Source organism: Lethenteron reissneri, chromosome 64 (genome assembly GCF_015708825.2).
Source record: "Lethenteron reissneri isolate LAM-NWPU_2019-01 chromosome 64, ASM1570882v1, whole genome shotgun sequence".
Lineage (NCBI taxonomy): Eukaryota > Metazoa > Chordata > Hyperoartia > Petromyzontiformes > Petromyzontidae > Lethenteron > Lethenteron reissneri.
In genome coordinates, this window is record NC_083842.1 from 11,921,191 (window position 1) to 11,942,743 (window position 21,553).

A 21,553-nucleotide genomic window follows, 5' to 3' on the forward strand; every position below is an offset into this window, starting at 1 on the left:
AAATGTCAGACTTCTGTCCAATGTTACTCTAAGGAAGATAGCTGCTGGGTCATGTTTAGGCAAATTGGCTATTCAGGTGCACTTCGATCTCCTAGGTGGTTTTGGCATTGTATAGGTGAACACACTAAACTATAAACTCAACTGTCTTGCTTGTGCTGAAGTAATCTGGAAGTTTGTTGAAAACACCTTGGGCGTATGATGCACAACTACAAATGACATCTCAACGAAGTGGCTTTTCACGTGGAAATGTATAGTAGCCAAATACTGAAAACGGATGTTGATTCTAAATGTTGAGAATAGCCGGAGGACCCGGAGAAAACTCCATGCGACCACTGGAAGAGACATGCAAACTCCAAATATATAGGCGTCAGGGTCAGGATCCCCTGTATACCAGAGGATGTAGTTAGCATCTCGCCACCGTGACGTCCGTGTCTCATTCATCGTCCACAAACACGGGGGACAATAAGTTAAATGCAATGGTCTTTTCCAAAAATATGATTAAGGGTATATGGGAGTGTCACCCCAAACCAAAAGGATGGACAGACAACTCCAGCAGCTCTTAAACAGCCAAAACTTTATTCAGGATCCTTTACGGCATGACCCTATCGTGTGGCGATTTTGGCCACGCGTTTTCGTTACTGCCACACACGCGTCGCAGCTGAGCCTATTCTACTCTGAACCACGCACCTCACATTATCTCCTTTTATATCTCCCCAATTTAGCCAGCCACGTTTCCCCAAGCAGATGGCAATTTCATTCTCCCACCAATGCAGCCTCATCCCAAATTGATGGAGGTTGAGGTTGTCCCCATCTCTCTCCCCTTACCTGAACCCCACTAAACCTGTCATGCCAGCACTGTCCGAAATAATTAAGTGGTCCATTCATTTGTATCACATCGATGTTATCGAAATATTTCCAGAATCCTGGTTGTCCCATGGTTAGTTGGTTTCTAAATATTTCATTATTCTGTTCTCATGATTATTGCGAACTTATGTACATATATATGAGGATAATTGGTCTGTGGTTATTCAAGTCAATGTCATCACCTGTTTTCGTAAGCGTGATTGAGCCATCATTCCATTATTGCAGTATTTCATTTCAGTATAAACAATAAGCGAACAATCCGATAGTTTTGTTCCAACAATTTGGGCTCGATGCTTGATGACGTTTACAGATATACCATCCAGTCCGGGTGTCTTCCCCCCAATCTCCGCCCTCCCTCCTTTTTCTTGATTCTGCAAAGGGCAGATGTTACTTTAACTGACAGCTCTTTTCCTCCTCATCCAGGTTATGAGTTTGTTTTGCTGTGGAGATCTACATAAAATGTCTCCATTGTTTTGTTTTTATCACCCTCCCATTGTCTGCTTTCATGCGGTGTTCAATAATTGTTGAGTTCTCTGATTTCTTAGAGGTCTGAGATTACATTTTCAGCTTGGATTTTTCGTCCCTTTTTATATTTCTCCTCTCCCCTGACATGTATTTTGTGGTTTCAGACAATTTCTTCTGTTTGCTTTTTTCACATTAACTTCACCACCACACTTTCAATTGTCGATTTGTCAAGGAAAAATCATTTCTTTGGTAACCTGTGGTTTGTCCATCAGAATCAAGTCTCATTCTTAACTTCACCAATGGACATCACCATATTGTATTTTATACCTACGTGACTTTACCAAAAGAACCAAAGAGTATGGATTCCTGCAGTCACGAAAGCTTCAAATCAAGATATCACCATATACATTTAAAAAATCAAATTTGAACACCAAAAACCAAGAGGCGACAAAAAATCACAACGGAAAATCTTATCTTTACATTTGTATTTAATCAGTTGTGTTTTTATTATGGAAGCCTATGCAAGCCTTTATTTATTTTTTTATTACCTTAAATTGGTCTTGGATAAATGTCATACACTTGAGATAATCCACGTGGGTGGGACACCTCTCAATCATCTTTTTGAGATTCCCCTAAGCAATGCTTTGATCGCTCGTGACTCTTCACATGTGAGCGCTGAGCGAAGCACTGCCCGCACACCGAGCAAGAGTACGGCTTCTCGCCCGTGTGGGTCCGCAGGTGCTTCTTCAGGTCATTGGAGATCGAGAATTCGTGCCCGCACACTTTGCAGACGTAAGGCTTCTCGCCGGTATGAATGCGTGTGTGGATTCTCAACTCGCTGGAACGTAAAAATCTATGTCCACAAACCTGGCAAATATGCGGCTTCTCCCCCGTGTGTGTGCGCATGTGGACCTTCCGCTCAAACACCCGGTAAAAGCCGCGCCCGCACACCTCGCACTGGTATGGCTTCTCACCCGTGTGTTTGCACAAGTGGATCTTCAAGTCGCTAGACTGCCAAAAGCCATCACCACACACCTCACAGGTGTACGGCGCCTTGCCCGTGTGCGTGCGCAGGTGGATCGTTAGACCAGTGGCCTGCAAGAAGACGCGCCCGCACACCTCGCAACGGTGCACCTTCTTGCCTGTGTGCCTGCACAGGTGGCCCTCCAATTCGCTAGGTGACGAAAAGTTACTCTTGCACACCTCGCACCAATACGGCTTCACTCCAGAACTTTCAGCCTGAGGGTTTCGTACAGGATCGGCTTTAAGTTCAAACTCGTGGGACTCAGTTTCACTCACAGTGGGCGGTTGCTTCTGGTTTGTCATGACGTTCCTTATTTTTCGGATCTCCAGTTGCTGGGGAGATGTGTTCTTGGTGACAGAGGTGGCAGCCGATTCTTCTTGCTGTGCTTCTTTCAACAGCGCTCGTGGTAAGACGTGCGGTTCATCACTAGCTGCACATGCGAGGTTTGCTCCTGATTCAGGAAGTGTGGTATTATTTTGGACGATATGTGGGTGGAAGCCCAAGAGATGATCACCTTCAGAGAAAATAAAGCAGTTCATTACCACGTGTTAAGAAGCACTGCAACTAAACTTTATATATACAAGGGTTTATTTTTTACAATTAGCAATTGTGGAATGCGTACTCATTTTATTCACATGTAAGATATATGTGAACAACTTGTATTCAACTGTATGTTATTGCAACATTAGCATTATAAAATGAATCCATTAAAAGAGAACACAAGTCCTTTGAGAGGTTGCCGGGTGACTCAAAAATCAGACTACTGAACTGCACCGCGATCCTGGGTTCGATTGCAGGCAGCTGCCCGTGATTAAACCAGGCTCTCAAGTATATTGAAGCTGCTGGTGTCAGCGCAGTCACTAATGACTGCACAAAAAAATGACATTAATTCTGGTTCTGAAATTACTTTGGCTAAATTACAGCTCTGAAAATAAAGAAAAAGTCAGTTTGTCATGCGTCAAATATTACACTGTTTAAAAGGGTGGTTGTGAAAGTGTAACCCATTTATGTTTCGACCATCACGTTAAGGCATCTCGGAGGTAGCTCTGGGAGATCTGCTTCTGTCAGCTGTTCGCAAACAGGAATGGTTGCGCTGCTCTGCGAGATATCTGAATGGATACTTAGTCCCATCACGTGATGCCTTATCACATAACACAAGGGGAAAACCTCAGTAGGTGCAGAATTGGTTCTAATGCATGAAGTTCGCTACTCTTAGTCACCATTTAACAATGTATTACAGGTAGTCCTCTACTTACGATGGAGATGCGTTATGACGACCCCAACGTAAGTCAAAAATATCGTAAGTCGAAGATGGCCTAGCCTACCCAGGAGTCCTAAAGAATGGTGATAATCTAGCAAAACAGCAATTTACAGTACCGTATAAACTATATACTGTATGGATTTATTAATTACAATACTGTATTGCACAGTAAAATGTAAAGTAAAAAAAACAAGGTAAATTCTTAGCCTACCTATATGAACTGCAATTTAATAGAAATTTTTTCAGGAAACAATCCTATCTGCTATAAAAACTTTTAACATACATTGAACGTATCGTATCGTGGTAACCCTAAAATGAAATCGCTAGAGCTACGTATCATACATGCATTGAACGTATCGTAACATATCACATTGGACTGTACTTACCAAGATTCGTACGCTGCTGCGTTTGCCTGCCGCGCGAAATTTAAAATATTTTACAATTTTGTCGTATCGCCATCGTAAGATCAAAATATTGCAAGTTGGACCATCGAAACTCGGGGACTATCTGTATATGTTGTACGTACACATTCATTTACAAATAGCAGGAGGCTAACATGAAGTGTGTTCAACTGAGCCTTGCTCCCATTCTTGAGTTAGCAGCACACAACTCAATGTTAGCATTGGTAACTGGAAAACATAGCTGTGATTGCATAACATCCAGGTACAAGCACGCACACAGAATTTAAACTGGACTCAAGAAAACTAAATCCATGGCAAACACAGAATGTGGTTGGTGTAACTTGTTGAATGAAGAAAATAAATTTACCTTCACGGGGCTCGCTTTTAATAAGTTTCCCCATCGAGTTTGGTTTGGAGTCATTTGTGACTGTGGTCGACTTCTTTTCTCCTTTTGCTGGACATATCAAAAACAAATCACTGGATCAACATTGAGCAGTCATTGCAGCAATTATTTTTTTCTTCCTCCCTATATCTGAGAACAATGAATGACAATGACCTTTTTTGACCTGAATACCTGCATTACTAACAATAATATTAATTAGAAGACCAAGTAATATTACACCTTAGTATTATGTTGAACTTCTTTTGCACCATATGTAGCCAACTGTGCTAATCGGAGGTTTTAAGGACAACAAGCGAAAGACAAAAAGAAGCTCTAACTTTAAACATCATTCAATCATTTCATCAACTGTGACAGTTAAACTGTAGCATTCCCTGCTGTATCACATGGTTTAATGTAAAGCAGCTGGTGACACCGATTTAAGAAGAACACCCAGGTTCAGGTTATGTCTACAAAAGTTACAAACTGAAATCCCGGCCAGGATAAGCTCAACACCTCCTCATCATCATGGCCAGGAATTGAACTCAGGTAACCTACCTGGGGGGTTAACTACTGTGAAAAACGTTTAGAAAACAGATTTATCCTGGTACCCGAAAAAACATAACTGCATAAAAAAGTGAGTTATTTATTACCATTGTCTTCACATGGATGCATTTCCTCTTCCATGCCAACAGAATTCACTGAACCTGTTGATGAAGCAGAAGCCACTACATATTTATGATTGTCCATGTCATCCAACCTCTGCACGGACATCAGCAGCTCCCGGCTCAAGCCGCTGAACAGCGCGAGCAGCACGTCCACCAGGCCTCCCAGCGTCACGTTGCCAGGAGAGGCAGCAGCAGCGTCCCAGAGCGGCGTCCCAGCGTCGTGGGGTTCGGCGCTCTGCAGGGCCTTCACCACCTGCCGCAGCACGGCGTAGAAGCCGAAGGGCAGGCGGTCGCGCGCCGTGGACAGCAGCTCGGCCCGCACGAGGCCGTCCCTGACGCAGGCGCGCAGGACCCCGTAGTCCCGGATGCCCAGCTCCGAATCCATGGCCCTGGCCACCTCCGGGTTCACGCCTTGTGCCTCCAGCCACGCCGGGAAGTCCCCGCTCAGCTCCAGCACTGGAGCAGCCACCGCGCACGCCATCCTGATTGAGATTTGAAGAGAGAATGTTTACTTTGGGTGGGAGTTGTACATGTTTAATGACTTTGTATGGCCTGTGAATTCATGCTTTGCCAAAGCAGAGTTGGTGGAAAAGGTTGCAAACTTGAGGGCCTGAATGTGTAATATCCAGATTCTGCTCTGTCTCGCACCACTGTTGCCTCTGGGCATAGGTCAGTGACTTCATAAGGGCCACTGCTTTGTCTAGGTCATCATAACACCAATATTCCTGGTGATGACTGTGGGCCCCAGCATGGCATTAAAGACTTGGTGGGATGTGTTCTTGGTGACAGATGGTAGCCGATTCTTTGTGCTGTTTCATCTCACCCCTCTCGTGGTAAAGGGTGCTGTTCTTCAACTGCAGGTATAAGATTGGCTGTTGAACCAGGAAGTGGATGCGCAAGATGTTCTTCACAGTGGCCAAAAATAATGTGGAGACAAAGTGTTCAGAGTTTTCTGGGATTGGGTTTATGGACTGGATGCAATCATCGAGCTGTTAGGCATAGTTCAGCTAATCCGCTTTCTGCATATTGCATCAGTGTTCAGGTGCTGAGTTGATGAACGGGAAGACAATGCCAAATTTTATGATGAGTCTGTGTTGGTTGTTAGGAAAGTTTCTGCTGATAGTTTGGCAGTCTGTTCTTGGTATGTACATGCACATTATATATTTGTATAAATGCGAGTAACCATGAACTTTTTTTTTTACAATTTAACACTGCAAACATCAACACAGTTCAACCCGAGTCACCATTACCATGCAAGCAGGGGTCGACGGCTGATGTTCACTGGATGTTCAGAATATGTAAATAAATTAAGACATAAAAAAAATGGAATCCAAGGTCACATCCAGCAGACCACGTGAGAAGGTGAACCAGTACCCTTGGGCGTATTTACTGAGCGAATGCCATTATGCAGAATCAAAATGTTTATTTAGACAAGAGGAAGCTGATGAGCTATTAAACACAAAGAAATGTCCTCTGAGAGGATATCCGCCCACGTAAAAATGGTAGTGATGCGACAGCTTCTGCAGGGCAGCCTGTTTTCTCTACATGCCCGGTCACATTGCACAGCGGACACAGTGCGGCATAGTCTCCTGCTCCCCACGTTCACGAAGCAGGCTGTTGAGTAGGTGTTTGGAAGCTGTAACACACCCCTAGGTTACAGCAGCAGCGGTCTATGGCGGACACATCGATGCGGTCCTTGCGAGGTATATCCACGTGTCTCCTCCATTCCTCACCCCAGTCAGTGCAGATGTCCCGCATCCTCAGGCCTAGGAGGCTGTGTCAACACCCACAGCGGAGCATTGGGACTTTCAGATAAAGATATCAACATGGAGGGGTAGCTCCGGTGCCGCATACACGTTGTCTAGTAGCATCTAGGTCACCGCAGCTTAACAGCTGGTGTGGAGATATTCCAACAAAACTAGAAGCCAAAGTAGTGGGGTTGTCCTCATTGCACCGGAGATGGTTATTATGGTGACAATCAGCTGTCTACCAATTAATTGGATGTTGGCTGATGGAAGTCCATTCGGGTGCAAAATATACTCTGATACAGAGCATAGCGGGAGGCCCACCAGACTTAAGTGTATGGGTGCCATTGCCCCATGTTTAGCCAGCTATCCGAGCTAGCAGACAGTTCCACGGGCGCAATTTCCCGGTCGTCTTCTCAAGGTGCCAGGGTGCCACGGTGGCGAGATGTTAACTACCTTGCTTGGTATTCAGGAGGTTTCGTGGGTTCGATCTCGACCCTGACGCCTGTATATTTGGAGTTAGCATGTCTCTCTCCCCGTGGTCACATGGATTTTTCTCCTGGTCCTCCAGTTTTTCACTCCACATTTAAAATAAACGTGCGTTTAGAGCAGTGGTTCTTAATCTTTACTGCAGCATGCACCCCTTGGGTTCTCAAGCGTATTTTTTTTAATACATAGGTTTGATGAAACAAAGTAAGTGTACTTACGTGCCCATGCTTAATTTGTGTTTTCGACGATTTACCTTACGAAAAAATCTGGCCATGTCTCGCACACCCCTAAAGGGCATCTTGCACCCCAGGTTAAGAACCGCTGGTTTAGAGTATTTATGCTAAACATTTCCACGTGACAAGTCACTTCGTTGAGCCATCATTTGTAGCCAGGTCACGTCTTAAAAAGAGCTATATAGCTCAGTGGGCCTTGCCTAGTAAAGTAAATAGAGGAATGTCAGTCCAATGTCACTCCAAGTAAGACAGGTGATGGGTCATACATACTTTGGCATATGGTCACTCACATCCATTTTGAGCAAATGGCCATTCAGATGTACGTTGTGCGCGGAATCATGAACATGCAGTGTCCCAGAATATCTTGAATGTATGTCGAAACTTCATTCACACCGTACGTAGCCAACTGTGCCAATCGGAAGGACAGCAAAGAAGTTCAACAATCGCGTCCACAGCAAAAACAGGCTCACTTTAGTGTTCGTAAAATATTAACATCATTTAGGGGCCGTCCATAAATGATGTCACGCGATTTTGGACGATTTTTTACCCCCCCCCCCCCTTCGTCACACGGCGTCACAAAAAGTCAGACCCCCCCCCCCTCTCAAATATGACGTTACAAAGCTCTGCCCCCCGCCCCCCCCCCCAAATATAAAACATGCTTCAAATCGCTTTAAACTATTGTCATTGTAGTGCGTATTTAATGTGGCACTGCACTCTGATTGTGTAAGAGAAAACATATTGTCTATATTTAAAGTTGCGCATTTTTATGTGACATCACATATCTCAACCCCCCCCCCCCTCGTCACAAATGTCTGACCACCCCCCCCCCCCCCCAGGTGCGTGACGTCATTTATGGACGGCCCCTTATACGTCCGTGGCTCGAATTCTTGGGCACCTATGCAGGAGTGGAAGGCAACCTCGCCCGCCCATGTGGCAACCAACACGTACGACGATGCCCCTTTTGCCAACCCACTTCCGGATGAAATGCCTCGTGGTCACTATTCACCGACCAGAGTTTGAGCATACGGCAGAGTTGTTGATCTGGTTCTTTGGGTAAAGTCACGTAGGTACAAAATAAAATACTAAAATAAATCACGACGTTTCGATTGCAACACAAGCAATCATCATCAGGTGGGAAAAGCACAGCAATAATTTTTATTTTATTTTAAGTAAACCGTGGGTGTTAACGTGGGAGGTGTTTTTTTCGTCTAGACCCAGGGGTGGGAAAATCATTTGGTGTGGCCCTGCCAAGGCAACCGCAGGCATGACTCGAAATTCAATAAATCTCAGGAGCAAACCTGGCAAAGCAGTTGTGAGTAGCAGCAACATCATCAATACCAGCTAACATCACACGCCTCACCAAAGAGATGCAGTTCCAGCCATCACATTAGGGGTGAGTTAATTAATTGTTTGACCAAATATAACAGGCTAATTTTTCAAGTTGATAATTTTGCATGGCCCCGCGAATAATGTTATACATATCCAAATGTCCCTTGGCAGAAAAAGTTTCCCCACCCCTGGTCTAGACAGAGTGCGAAGTCCACGAAAAGCCTCAACTCGCCTTTGTTGCACGACCACGCGTCTGTCTACAACCCCGTGACGCTTGAGAGTGAAACGTGGTACAATCTCACCGCGCTGTGGCGTTTTCCGGCTGATGTTGGGAGGTGAAAAAAATCCTCTCTCGACCAAAAAAAACCTCGCGAAGGGAATAACGCCTCTGTCTAGGGTGGTTGAATATTTTTTTTTAAATCGCTACTTTACAGAAATATAAATAACATCTTGATGTGTTTGGGAGGTGAAAAATCTTCTCTCGACCAAAAAAACCTCGCGAAGGGAATAACGCCTCTGTCTAGGGGGGTTGATTAAAACAAATGATAATCACCACTAGATAGAAATAAAAATAACGAAGCCTTCAATCAACCCGTCCAGAAAATGAGACGGTGTTAACCAAAAAAATAACAACATTTAAGCTTTAACTGAAGCCCATCCCGTCAAACTGGCCTCGTCTCTCGCTCTCTTAGTAACGCACCAGGCCAGTTTCGTCAACCCGTGAATTCGCCGGGTTAGGGACCGCGGTCATTTGAATGCATTCTGCTCTCAAGTCACCGACTTAGGAAACGGAATTCGTTCCCGGGACCCCTCCCCCGCCCCGCCCCCGTTCGTAAGTCGAAACACAGCAATGTTACTGGATTTAATTGGCCATACGTGTCAGTTGGACAACAAACTAAACAAGAAACGTAATTCGTTCCTGGGACCACTCCGCCCCCGTTCGTAAGTCGAAACACAACAATGTTACTGGATTTAATTGGCCATACGTGTCAGTTGGACACCAAACTAAATAAGAAACGTAATTCGCTCATGGGACCACTCCACCCCCGTTCGTAAGTCGAAACACAGCAATGTTACTGGGTTTAATTGGCCATACGTGTCAGTTGGACAACAAACTAAACAAGAAACGTAATTCGCTCATGGGACCACTCCGCTCCCGTTCCTAAGTCGAAACACAGCAATGTTACTGGGTTTAATTGGCCATACGTGTCAGTTGGACATCAAACTAAATAAGAACGTAATTCGTTCCTGGGACCACTACGCCCCCGTTCGTAAGTCTAAACACAGCAATGTTACTGGATTTAATTGGCCGTACGTGTCAGTTGGACAACAAACTAAATAAGAAACGTAATTCGCTCATGGGAACACACCACCCCCGTTCGTAAGTCGAAACACAGCTATGTTACTGGATTTAAATGGCCATACGTGTCAGTTGGACAACAAACTAAATAAGAAACGTAATTCGCTCATGGGACCACACCACCCCCGTTCGTAAGTCGAAACACAGTAATGTTACTGGATTTAAATGGCCATACGTGTCAGTTGGACAACAAACTAAACAAGAAACGTAATTCGTTCCTGGGACAACTACGCCCCCGTTCGTAAGTCGAAACTCAGCAATGTTACTGAATTTAATTGGCCGTACGTGTCAGTGAACAAATTAAACAAGAAACGTAATTCGTTCCTGGGACCCCTCCACCCCCGTTCGTAAGTCGAAACACAGCAATGTTACTGGATTTAATTGGCCATACGTGTCAGTTGGACAACAAACTAAACAAGAAACGTAATTCGTTCCTGGGACCACACCACCCCCGTTCGTAAGTCGAAACACAGCTATGTTACTGGATTTAAATGGCCATACGTGTCAGTTGGACAACAAACTAAACAAGAAACGTAATTCGGTCCTGGGACCCCTACGCCCCCGTTCGTAAGTCGAAACACAGAAATGTTACTGGATTTAAATGGCCGTACGCGTCAGTGGACAACAAACTCAACACAAAAAGCAGTTCTGAAGAAATTAATTAGTTTAATGAGTTTCAATTCGAATGAAATGCTGTTTTCATCCAAGTTAAGCCAATGAGTTTATTAAGAAACAAAGCAGTCGAATTAAAGTTATAAAAATGGGCGGTGAAATATTTCAATACGTCATATTTGATTCATAATATATTTTTTGGTGAGGTCATGTAATGGTATGACCAAATTTGTGTTAAGGCCCTCCACCACCTGACACAGCCAAACATTGTCACGTGCGCAAGCGTTTAGTGCACCAATTATTGTTCAGCTCATTGGTAAGTTAAAGAACAATTCTCACAACCAACGTCACCAACGTACAATACAAAGCGGCATGTTAAATGCGTGTACACTAAACACATCACATCAATACAGTCCGCAGAGATGCAAATATATTTAAAATCCTCCCTCCGTTTCTCTACAGCTCCGTTCTGAAAACGTTGCGTTTTCCGCATGTGCTTCTACGGATAGAGTTTTACGTGCGGTGTTCAATGCTTTTGCTGTGGGCCGCGGTGTGCCACGGATTATGGAAGCATTCGCAACCTCCTGTTTGTCTTGGTGTGTGTCTTTCTCTGCATGTGTGTCTGCCTATGTTGTTGCCGTGTCTGTTTTTTTTCTTGGTGCGTATCTCGCTCGGTATTTGTGTGTGTCTCTCTCTGCATGTTGTCTGCCTGTTGTTTCCGTGTCTGTGGTGTGTCACGCTCGGTGTGTCTTTGTGTGTGTCTCTCTCTGCATGTGTGTCTGCCTGTGTTATTTCCGCGTTTGTTTTATCATCCATTCTTATCCGAGGATGGTTGCTTGTGTTGCAACCGAAACGTCGTTTTCTCTTATTTCATTTTATTTTCTACGTGACTTTACCGAAAGAACCAAAGAGTAACTCCAATCTTCTTGTTTCTTGTGTCTTAATAGTCAACACAGATGACAGACAGTAATAAAAATGTGTCCTTTTCCAAAATGTGTTTTTAAGAGTATGTATGGTAGTGCAGCCCCAACCGAAAGGATGGACAGCCAAATCTACCAAGTCTTTGAATACCAATAGGTATTAAATACTCTTAGTTCTTTCGGTAAAGTCACGTAGGTAAAAAATGAAATTAAAATTAATAAAAATAAAACAATAAAAATCACGACGTTTCGGAGGCAACACAAGTCTCCGTCATCAGGTGGGACCGTCACAGCCAGATTTTCTGCATCAAGTGAGAAGGTATTAAATACCAACACGTTTATTATTTTAGCGTGGAAACTTACCCATGCATTCTAGTTACCCCCACACCCTCTCTTTCTCTCTCACTAGATTTTTGCACCCCTCCCCCCCCTCATCTAGATCTAGTGTCAGGATGTCCTTGCATGCCTCTCTCCTTCCATGCACGCTAAGGACCAGCTAGGATTTTAGAGTATCTCGGATTATCAATGGGGAGGTAGGTAGAATCAAGAGTTTTTATTTCGATTTAAAGCTTTCGTGACTGCAGGGATTCATATTATTGGTTCTTTCGGTAAAGTCACGTAGAAGGGAAATAATACGTGACTTTACCGAAAGAACCAAGAATAAAAGTTTGTATCTCAAAGAAGCCCTTTATATCCACTGTGATCTATTCCACATTAGTCTTTGTCTGATAGCAATTTAAGGTCGAGGAACCATGGCTCTATGGGCTACATCTTCTGGGTCCATGATGAATTGTGTCAGGATTGGGGCATAGTCATGAAGCTGGAAATCTAAAATCTGAGGTTTGGTAACTTGTGAGAGCAGACCTTTTGGGATGAAGATGTAATTGATCCTCGATCGGGCACCGTGTGCTTTGCATGTGTGCGTGTACTCCTTTTCATTCTCCAGGGGTCAATATGCCGGTGCCGAAGTTTAATTTCTTCCATACTTCTCAAGGCACTCAAGTTGTCTGATTTGGAGGAATGGGATTGATCAATCTGAGGGTCTTGTATAGTCATCTCCTGTAATGCGGGGAGGGGGGGTGCTCACATTGGCGGATTAGGGGTGGTGAGGGTTTTAAAATATTTTTATTGTGGTAATCACACGAGCCCGGTACAACGTTTCGATGGTTTCTGGTGAGGGGAACAGAAAAACCTCTGTGGGGAGGAAGGGGAGGGGACTTTCGGTACTTGACCATGTACAGGTGAGGGAGTCTTCCGTCAGGGGGGGGGGGGGGGGAGAGGGGTGGGGAGAATGTACGTGACAAATCATACAACATACACGCAGCTTTACATGTTGGGGTGTCCACCTCTCTATTCTGTCAATCTTATCTTAGCTGTCAAAAAAGTGGCGGAGGGGCTGGGGGTTCTACCCCTCCCTTACCCGCTCCTGTCTCCCAGCCCCAACCCTCTCCGCCTCCGCCTCTCATTTTTATCTCCGGCAGAGGGGGGACCACTTGGCCTCAAACTCCTTTTCGTTCCCCTTTTAACTTTGTGGAACAGGTGTTCGATCCCGGCGTGGGCTGGCAGGGTGTTGTACCATTGTCCCCACGAAGGGGGTTCATGGTCTTTCCAGTAAGCCAAGATGGTTTCACTGCCTATGTTAAAATATTGGAGTAGGCCGTGCTGGTGTTTTGAAAGGGTACCTGGTTTTAGGCCTCACGGGGTGGTTTCAATTCGAGAGAAGGTTGGTGCCACATATAGCCTTAAAAGGCCTGAGATTTTCTTGTATAGTTTTGCGATGTCCGGGCATGACCAGAACGCATTCCAGTAGGTTTATGTTGTGCTTCAGGTGAATCATGGACAGTCAGGAGTCGCCGCCATGAATTTTGCCCTTGTTCCACTTGTCATGTAGGTGTCAGACATAAATTTAAACTACCAGTCTGAGTGGTGTTAACCTTGGGCCGGATCTAGGGGCTTGCCAGATTTGGGACCATTTCTGCAGTATGATCTCTCAGGGAAGGCGGCTTCTATTCCATAGTTTTCTGGTTGGCTGCTGATCTGATCCTGGCGCCTTCCATGCCCAGAAAATGGTAAGCTCCCGCGAGTCTATAGTTAGGCCTTGGCTTTTACAGCCAGTCTATGATAGGGTGGGTGGGGGGGTCCATCTAGGTTTTTGTCGGGGGATTTTGTTATGGCGTCTCTGATCTGTAAATATGTAAAGAAATGGAGGTGGGATTTCAAATTTGGTTGGTACCGGATTGAACGACAGCACCTCTTCCTCCTTGGTCGAGGGGCCTACAAACTTTCTCTATGCTTGCTTCTTACCGGTTGGGCCATGCTATTTCTCCCCCTCCCCCCCCCCCGAAGGTGGTGATTTTTTAATATATGGGAGCTGATTGGAGGTGGGTTGCAGATATTCAGCAAAGACACGTATTTCCCTTCCCTTCTTATCGGTCCATTGTTCAAGACAAATCTCCCCTGGGGATTTTATTTGTTTGGGAGCACGAAATAAAGGTTTTTATGCCGCAAGATGGGAACTCCTCTCCTGCTGAAGGAGTGTGTGGAATGAAAACACTTCACCAACCCAATGGCGTTTTAATGTCCCAGCTTCGCCTGGCATGAGGCGTCTCCTGAAGGAATGCAACATCTGCTGAGTGTAAATGTAAGTACAAGAGTTGTCCCCCATTGCCTCTTGATGGGGCGGTTGAGACCATTTACGATCAGGGAGAAAATGTTTAGCCTCTTGGGGAACAATGTGGCAGTATTAAAATTATGAAATCAGAATAGGTTAACCCTTTCTGGAAATAAAACAGGAGAAATAAAATAAAATAAATAATAGAATGCGACGTTTCGATTGCAACACAAGCAACTGTCATCAGGTGTGAATGCAAGCTCGGAGAGAGACACCCATACACAGAGAGAGACACACAGAGAGAGACAAACACACAGAGAGAGACAAACACAGACACGGAGACACACATAGAGGAGAGACACATAGAGACACACACGCAGAGACACACACAGAGAAAGAACGCCTCTGTGACGAGGTATTATATATAGGGGGGGGGGGGCAGATACATTAGCATGTCAATGAGAGCGGCAGGGGGAGAGAAATTGGAAATTTAAGAAAACAAAGCTACTAAACTTAGAAATGCAATGAAATGCAACACAGAGAATCGGTTAACACAACAGTTCACACTTTACCTGGTTGATTACGTTCTTCCAAGGATTGCTAAATTTGAAGTTAAGTATGAGTTATGTGGAAATCCTCCCCGTAGAGGTGGTTCAAACTTGATTTGAAGCTTTCGTGATTGCAGGAATTACTCTGGTTCTTTCGCTAAAGTCACGTAGATAAAGCTATGCCTTTACGTAAAATTTACGCTAGAAAGCTTGCATGTTCCATGATTCAGCGGAGAACGGGACCCACCCTGCCACTTGCAGTCATCTCGGAACGGGAAAGGGTTACGTGGCCTCACCGTTGTTCCCATTCTACTCCCAGAGCTCATCTCTCCTTCCTTAACCACAATACTTTCTGGCAGTCAGTATCTAATGGAGAGATTCTGAGTGCATCAACATTATATTAGTCCAGAGTGCCAAAGGTAATGCGGTGGGGGTGTAGAAATATCATATACGTTTGAGACATTCAATATTCCACGTATGCGAAACATCTCTCAATCATCTTTTCAGGATTTCCCCAAGCCATGCTTTGTTCGCTCATGCTTCTTTACATGTGAGCGCTGAACAAAGCACTGGCCACACACTGAGCAAGGGTACGGTTTATCACCCGTGTGTGTCCGCAGGTGCTTCTTCATGTCACTGGAGATCGTGAATTTGTGGCCGCACACTATGCAGACATGCGGCTTCTCTCCGGTATGAATGCGTGTGTGCACCTTCAGCTCGTTGGATCGTAAAAATCTACGCCCGCACACCTGGCAGACGTACGGCTTCTCGCCCGTGTGCGTGCGCATGTGGACCTTTAGCTCAAAGGCCCGGTAAAAGGCGCGCCCACACACCTCGCACTGGTATGGCCTCTCGCCCGTGTGTTTGCACAAGTGGATCTTCAAGTCGCTGGACTGCCGAAAACCATCACCACACACCCCGCAGGTGAATGGCCCCTTGCCCGTGTGCGTGCGCAGGTGGATTGTTAGACCATTGGCCTGCAAGAAGACGCGCCCGCACACCTCGCAACGGTGCAACCGCTTGGCTGTGTGCCTGCATAGGTGGGCCTCCAGTTCGCCAGGTGATGAAAGGCTACTCTTGCACACCTCGCACCGATGCGGTTTTACACCAGAGCTTTCTGTCTGAGGGTTTCCTACAGGATCGGCTGCATCAATTTGAAACTCGTGTGACTCAATCTCATTCACAAGGGGTGGCTGCTTCTGGTTCATCATGATGTTCCTTATGTTTTGGTTCTTTAGTTGCTGCGATGTGTTCTTAGTGATAGAGGTGGCAGCTGATTCTTCTTGCTGTGTTTCTTCCCACCGCTCTCGTACTAAGGTGTGCGGTTCACCATCAGCTGCACAAGCAAGATCTACTCCTGAATCAAGAAGTGAGGTCACATTTTGGATGATGAGATTTGGGTGGAAGTCCAAGAGATGATCACCTTCAGCGAAAACAAGCAGTTAATTATCACATGTTAAGCACACCAAGTAAACTGTATATATATGTCCACTGGTTTTTAAAATATATAGTTAATGTGTAATGTATGCTGCTGTTATTCAAGTCTATATCAGTTAAACTGTAATTTTAAGTGAAGATTTTGTATTAAAAACAGTGTTATGTTATTGCAGCATCAGCATTACTAAATGAATCCCTTAAAAGAGAACCTGTCTGTATGTCCAGTTTCCTGTTCGGACTGAGAGTCATAAGCTCAACCGCCGCGCAATAGGTGTTGGCATCTACCTCTGCAGAACATGAAGAACGAGCGGCATCTACATCTACAGGAGATTATACAACTTTTTAAACCATTCCCCATGTTTAGTGTACATGCCGTACAACATGTACTAGCACAAGCCGAAAACCTCAGTAGTTTCAGAATTAGTTCGATTGTATGTGCTCCATATTTGGAAGTGTATTTAACGGAGCCTTGCTCCAATTCTCGAGGTGGCAGCAGATATCTAGTAATCATAGCAGTGGTGCATGCAAAAACACGCTAAATGTAATTGAATGACGTCCTGTTATAAGCGCTAGCACTGAAAGTTTGAGCTAATGCATGCGCATACATTTGCAACTCAACTAAGCCAAGTAAACTCATGGCAAGTGCGGACTATGGCGAGTGCAGCTTGTTGAATGAAGAAAAAACTACTTTACCTTCAGGGGGTTCGCTTTTAATCAGGTTCCCCGTCAAGTTTGATCTGGAGTCATTTGGTACTGTGGTCCAGTTGCTTTCTGCTTTCGCGGGACAACAAAAAAAGAGAAACACGGAATCAACGATATATTTGGGAACATTCAATGGCAATGATTGACCTTCTTACCTTAATGCCTGTTACCAACAATAATATTAATCGGCAGGTCAAGTGATATCAAACCTGAGGTTGTTGATCACGTTTGCTATAACTTTAAGCATCATTCAATGATTCTGCATGACACGGTGTAGTGTCAAGCAGCTTGTGAGGCTGATTTAAGAACACCAAGCTCGTGACTACAAAAGTGAAATGCTAGCCAGGATAAACTCAACACCTTATCACCATCTATAGCCGGGAATTAAACGCAGGTCGCCGGGTGAAAAACATTTAAAAAGTAGATTTCTCCTCGTATCCACTGATATTCCTTTTACTGAGACCTGTACAACCAGAGTCAGAGACGAATTCAGGAAAACTATCTAATATCCAACGTTATTGCTTAGTAAACACTTAAGCAAAATAAACTGAAATTTTGTGGGAAAATGAGGACCTTCTGATGAGGTTACACCACTTATAAAGGATCCACTGCAACCATGATGGATTCTATCCAAGTCATAACAATTTTTTGCACTGTGGAAAGAGTGACATCCCTACCACTTAGTGCAATTAAGTCAACAATGTCTGGCATATAAAGTGGTGATGAAGCCATTCTAACATGTAATTTCCACCACTGCATCAAGACTGCCAAAAGGAATGTGCATTGCCCAGCGCTCAGGAGCATGGGGGACAATTATTGTAAAAAGGTTTGGTTGCAAATAAAAGTGATGTGACGTGAATGAAACTAAAGCGTTGTCCTGTAATTATCTATGCAAAACGTAACTGTAAAAAATATATTTGACGTAATTATGCATTACCATTTTCTTCCCTTGGATGTGTTTCATCTTCCATAACATCAGAATGGACAGCACCCGTTGATAAAGCAGAAGCCATGACATATTTATCATTGTCCATGTCACGCATCCTCTGCACGGACAGCAGCAGTTCCCGGCTCAAGCTGCTAAACAGCGCGAGCAGCACGTCCATCAGACTTCCCAGCGTCACGTCGCCAGGAGAGGAAGTGGAGGCGGCGGCAGCATCGTCCCAGCGTGGCGTCCCAGCGTCATGGGGCTCGGCACCCTGCAGGGCCTTCACCACCTGCCGCAGTACGGCGTAGAAGCCGAAGGGCAGACGGTCGCGTGCCGTGGACAGCAGCTCGGCCCGCACGAGGCCGTCCCCGACGCAGGCGCGCAGGACCCCGTAGTCCCGGATGCCCAGCTCCGAGTCCATGGCCCGGGCCACCTCCGCGTTCACGCCCTGCTCCTCCAGCCACGCCGGAAAGTCCCTGCTCGTCTCCAGTATTGGAGTGGCCACCGCGCACGCCATTCTGATTGGGAGAGAGAATGTGCAAATGTTTTCATTGGGTGGTAATTTCACATGTTAAATTGCTTTGCGCAGCCTGTGCTTTTACGGCTTTGCAATGCCAAGACGATGGAGAAAGTTCCAAGCTTCAGTGCTTGAATGTGTGAAATCCAGATTCTGGACTGTCTCGCACCACTGCTGCCTGTGGGGAGAGTTCAGTGACTTCATAAGGGCCACTGCTTTGTCTAGGTCATCATTACACCAATAATCCTGGTGGAGATGACCATCCGCACCGTATGTAGCCAACCGTGCTAATCGGTGGTGATCTTGGTGACAGAGGTGGTAGCTGATTCCATAAGGGAAACGTGCTATGTTTCATCCCACCGCTCTCGTGGTAAAGAGCACGCTACATCATCAGGTGCCAACAAGTGCTTTGTTCCTGAACCAGGAAAATGGCCGCACAAGATGTTCTTTGCAGTGGCCATAATTAATGTGGAAACAAAGATATCATCGTTTTCTGGGAAAGGGTTGATGCACTTGATGCTTTTTCGTAAAAATTCTGCCAATCCGCTTTCTGGAAGTTTCATCAGTGTTTGGGTTTCGAGATAATAAACAGGACCTGGATGCCGGAGTTTATGACGATCTTTTTGTGTTGACTATTGGGAAAGTGGCTGTGGACAATTTGGCTGGTTGTTATCGGTAGCTGCTACGTCCGGGCATCAACGACCCACGTTGAGCTACAGCCGGTCGAGACGGCAGACAGCTCCGGCAAACGCCAGTCGCTGGAACATCTTCTCTCGGGGTGCCGATGGAATATCAAAGACTCCTGTCCAACGTCAACTCCGAGGAAGATAGACTCTGGGTCACGCTTTAGCAACTGGTCCACTCATGTGTGTTTCGAGGTCATAGGTGGCTTCGTTGATGTTGTTGTATATGTGTGAACATAACGTATACCTGTCAGCCCTATATCAGTGCCTACCTTATTACAGACCAATTCAGACCTTATTGGTCACCCTTATAAATCTCAACGTTCATCCTACAAAGTCCCATCACAAGGGAGAAACACAGACTTTTTTCAACCTGTATTGAAACGGCTGTATGCCGTATGGACCTGAAAACTAAATTTCCCTGTACAAGAATACAGGGTACACCGTATGGGTTGACAGGTATAACAATGCTAACTTTTGTCTTGCTGGCGCTTGGCTGAAGTCATCTGCCGTATAGTCCGGAGGTTGAATGAAAACAGCTTGGGTGTATGATGCACAGCGAATGCGCGGAATGCTGTGCGTAGAGGCTCATTGGCGTGCAGCAGAGGTCGCAACCGGGTACCCGTACCCTACCCGATACCCGGCTACCCGTACCCGGCCCGTTTGCGACCCTGGTGCAGCCAGGTACGGGTACGGGTAGGCCATGAGTCACCGGTGAGTAACCGTTTGTCACTCATTTCGGGTAGGGTACGGGTAGCGTACGGGTACCCGTACCCGGCCGGGTACGGGTACCCGTTTGCGACCCTGGTGCGGCCGTGTACGGGTACGGGTAAGGAATCAAAACCCGTTAGCGGCCTCTGGCGTGCAGTGTTCCAACGTATTCTTTCGCGACCAATATCATCCATAAGAGGTTTTTTTGGGATAGATCGCGTAAATATATAAATGGGTCGTTAAAAACCGCCACCATCCGACACAGCCAACTAGTAAGGGTTGTCACGTAAGGGGCCGTCCATAAATTACGTCACGCACCTGGGGGGAAGGGGGGGTCAGACATTTGTGACAATGTGTGACGAGGGGGGGGGGGGTGCGAAATATGACGTCTCATCAAAATGCGCAACTTTAAATAAATATAGACAACACGTTCTACTTAGTTAAATAAACTTTTTAATGTTATCAACTAAACATCAGAGTGCAGCGCCACATTAAATACGCACTACAATGACAATAGTTTAAAGCGATTTGAAGCATGTTTTATTTTCTAAATGGAAATGTTTTTGGGGGGGGGGGGGGGCAGAGCTTTGTGACGTCATATTTGAGGGGGGGGGTCTGACTTTTTGTGACGCCGTGTGAGGAAGGGGGGGGGGGGTAAAAAAATCGTCCAAAATCGCGTGACGTCATTTATGGACGGCCCCTAATAATAATGTATGCATTGACTTTTAAACTGATTGGTCTACACCAGAGACAGCGTTCTTGTTTATGGCCTGGTCTCACCACGTGTTAGAAGACCCAGAGAACAACGCCAAAATGCGAACAGCACAAAGACAATGCCACGTTTCAGAGCATCTGTGGGATAGCTTTTCTTGCCAGTACGCTTACCCTCAGTTTAACACGTAGGCTTTCGCGAACAATATCATCCACAATACAGGGTTTTTTTTTTTTTAATACGCTTACCCTGTTGTGAAGGAAGACACTTTTGAGATTAGGAGTGCGACGCAACAAAGACCCCAACTCGTCTTTTTCTCCTCCTCCTCCTCCTACGTCTATTGGTCGCTCCGAAAGAGTGAGCCGTGGCGTTTGTCAAGATCCTCGACTGGAAGAATAATCCTCTGGCATAATCGCGAATAAAAGGGCATCTCTTCCGTATAGCCTCGAACAACAACAACAACAGCACTTTTCAGGAATACAAAAAATAATTGAATCTTCACAAACAGCCCAGCCCTGCCTGGCTTGGCTTGGCCCGGCGGACGACACGGTATATATATTTTAAAAATATATAGAAGTGGAGGGAAACCTTTCGATAAGACAACCAAAATCATTGAGGGCAGCCGTCTCCACGCCGACCCGTCGCAATTCGCCGGTCTCCTTCGGCTGCGAATCGCACAGGTTAGGGACCGCGGTCATTTGAGAAAATCAAAGTGGGTGGGAAATAAATAAATTCCCGTGCCATAAGGGGACGGTCATAAATGACGTCACGCACCTAGGTGGGGGGGGGGGGGGTTCAGACATTTGCGACGATGTGTGACGACGGGGTGGGGGGGGTTGAGAAATGTGACGTCACATCAAAATGCGCAAATTTAAATAAATATAAAATTGTTATAACAACGCTAATTGTTATAACGGCACTCCTACAACATCAGAGTGCAGCGCCACATTATAT

At 45.5% G+C, this 21,553-nt stretch overlaps 2 protein-coding genes across 6 annotated transcripts; both read right to left on the reverse strand.

Annotated features, from left to right (window-relative positions):
- Window positions 1-1,409: 1,409 nt before the first annotated feature.
- LOC133359219 (zinc finger protein 771-like) lies at window positions 1,410-9,698 on the reverse strand. 5 transcript variants are annotated; one of them, XM_061577670.1, is made up of 5 exons: window positions 9,161-9,682; window positions 6,710-6,836; window positions 5,048-5,544; window positions 4,383-4,469; window positions 1,410-2,867 (listed from the first exon to the last, which is right to left on the reverse strand). In XM_061577670.1, the coding sequence occupies exons 3-5, from the start codon at window positions 5,541-5,543 to the stop codon at window positions 1,939-1,941; spliced, it is 1,512 nt and encodes a 503-aa protein (XP_061433654.1). In that variant the 5' UTR covers window position 5,544; window positions 6,710-6,836; window positions 9,161-9,682; the 3' UTR covers window positions 1,410-1,938. The 5 variants fall into 5 exon arrangements, with proteins under 5 accessions (XP_061433654.1, XP_061433653.1, XP_061433652.1 ...); XM_061577671.1 differs by lacking the exon at window positions 6,710-6,836 and adding an exon at window positions 4,001-4,026 and having other exon boundaries at window positions 2,569-2,867; window positions 9,091-9,698; XM_061577669.1 differs by having other exon boundaries at window positions 5,048-6,836.
- A 3,158-nt stretch (window positions 9,699-12,856) lies between these two features.
- LOC133359221 (zinc finger protein 514-like) lies at window positions 12,857-21,327 on the reverse strand. Its single transcript, XM_061577672.1, has 4 exons — window positions 20,848-21,327; window positions 17,986-18,494; window positions 17,040-17,117; window positions 12,857-16,332 (listed from the first exon to the last, which is right to left on the reverse strand). The coding sequence occupies exons 2-4, from the start codon at window positions 18,491-18,493 to the stop codon at window positions 15,413-15,415; spliced, it is 1,506 nt and encodes a 501-aa protein (XP_061433656.1). The 5' UTR covers window position 18,494; window positions 20,848-21,327; the 3' UTR covers window positions 12,857-15,412.
- Window positions 21,328-21,553: the final 226 nt, after the last annotated feature.

What these genes read in the sequence shown, in the direction of transcription:
- LOC133359219 (XM_061577670.1), bottom strand. Translation starts at nt 5,543, where the DNA reads ATGGCGTGCGCGGTGGCTGCTCCAGTGCTGGAGCTGAGCGGGGACTTC. An exon ending in GCATCCATGTGAAGACAATG is followed by an intron (nt 4,470 to 5,047) that starts GTAATAAATAAC and finishes TGATATGTCCAG; the next exon opens with CAAAAGGAGAAAAGAAGTCG. An exon ending in TAAAAGCGAGCCCCGTGAAG is followed by an intron (nt 2,868 to 4,382) that starts GTAAATTTATTT and finishes TTTTCTCTGAAG; the next exon opens with GTGATCATCTCTTGGGCTTC.
- LOC133359221 (XM_061577672.1), bottom strand. Translation starts at nt 18,493, where the DNA reads ATGGCGTGCGCGGTGGCCACTCCAATACTGGAGACGAGCAGGGACTTT. An exon ending in ACATCCAAGGGAAGAAAATG is followed by an intron (nt 17,118 to 17,985) that starts GTAATGCATAAT and finishes CCGCGAAAGCAG; the next exon opens with AAAGCAACTGGACCACAGTA. An exon ending in TAAAAGCGAACCCCCTGAAG is followed by an intron (nt 16,333 to 17,039) that starts GTAAAGTAGTTT and finishes TTTTCGCTGAAG; the next exon opens with GTGATCATCTCTTGGACTTC.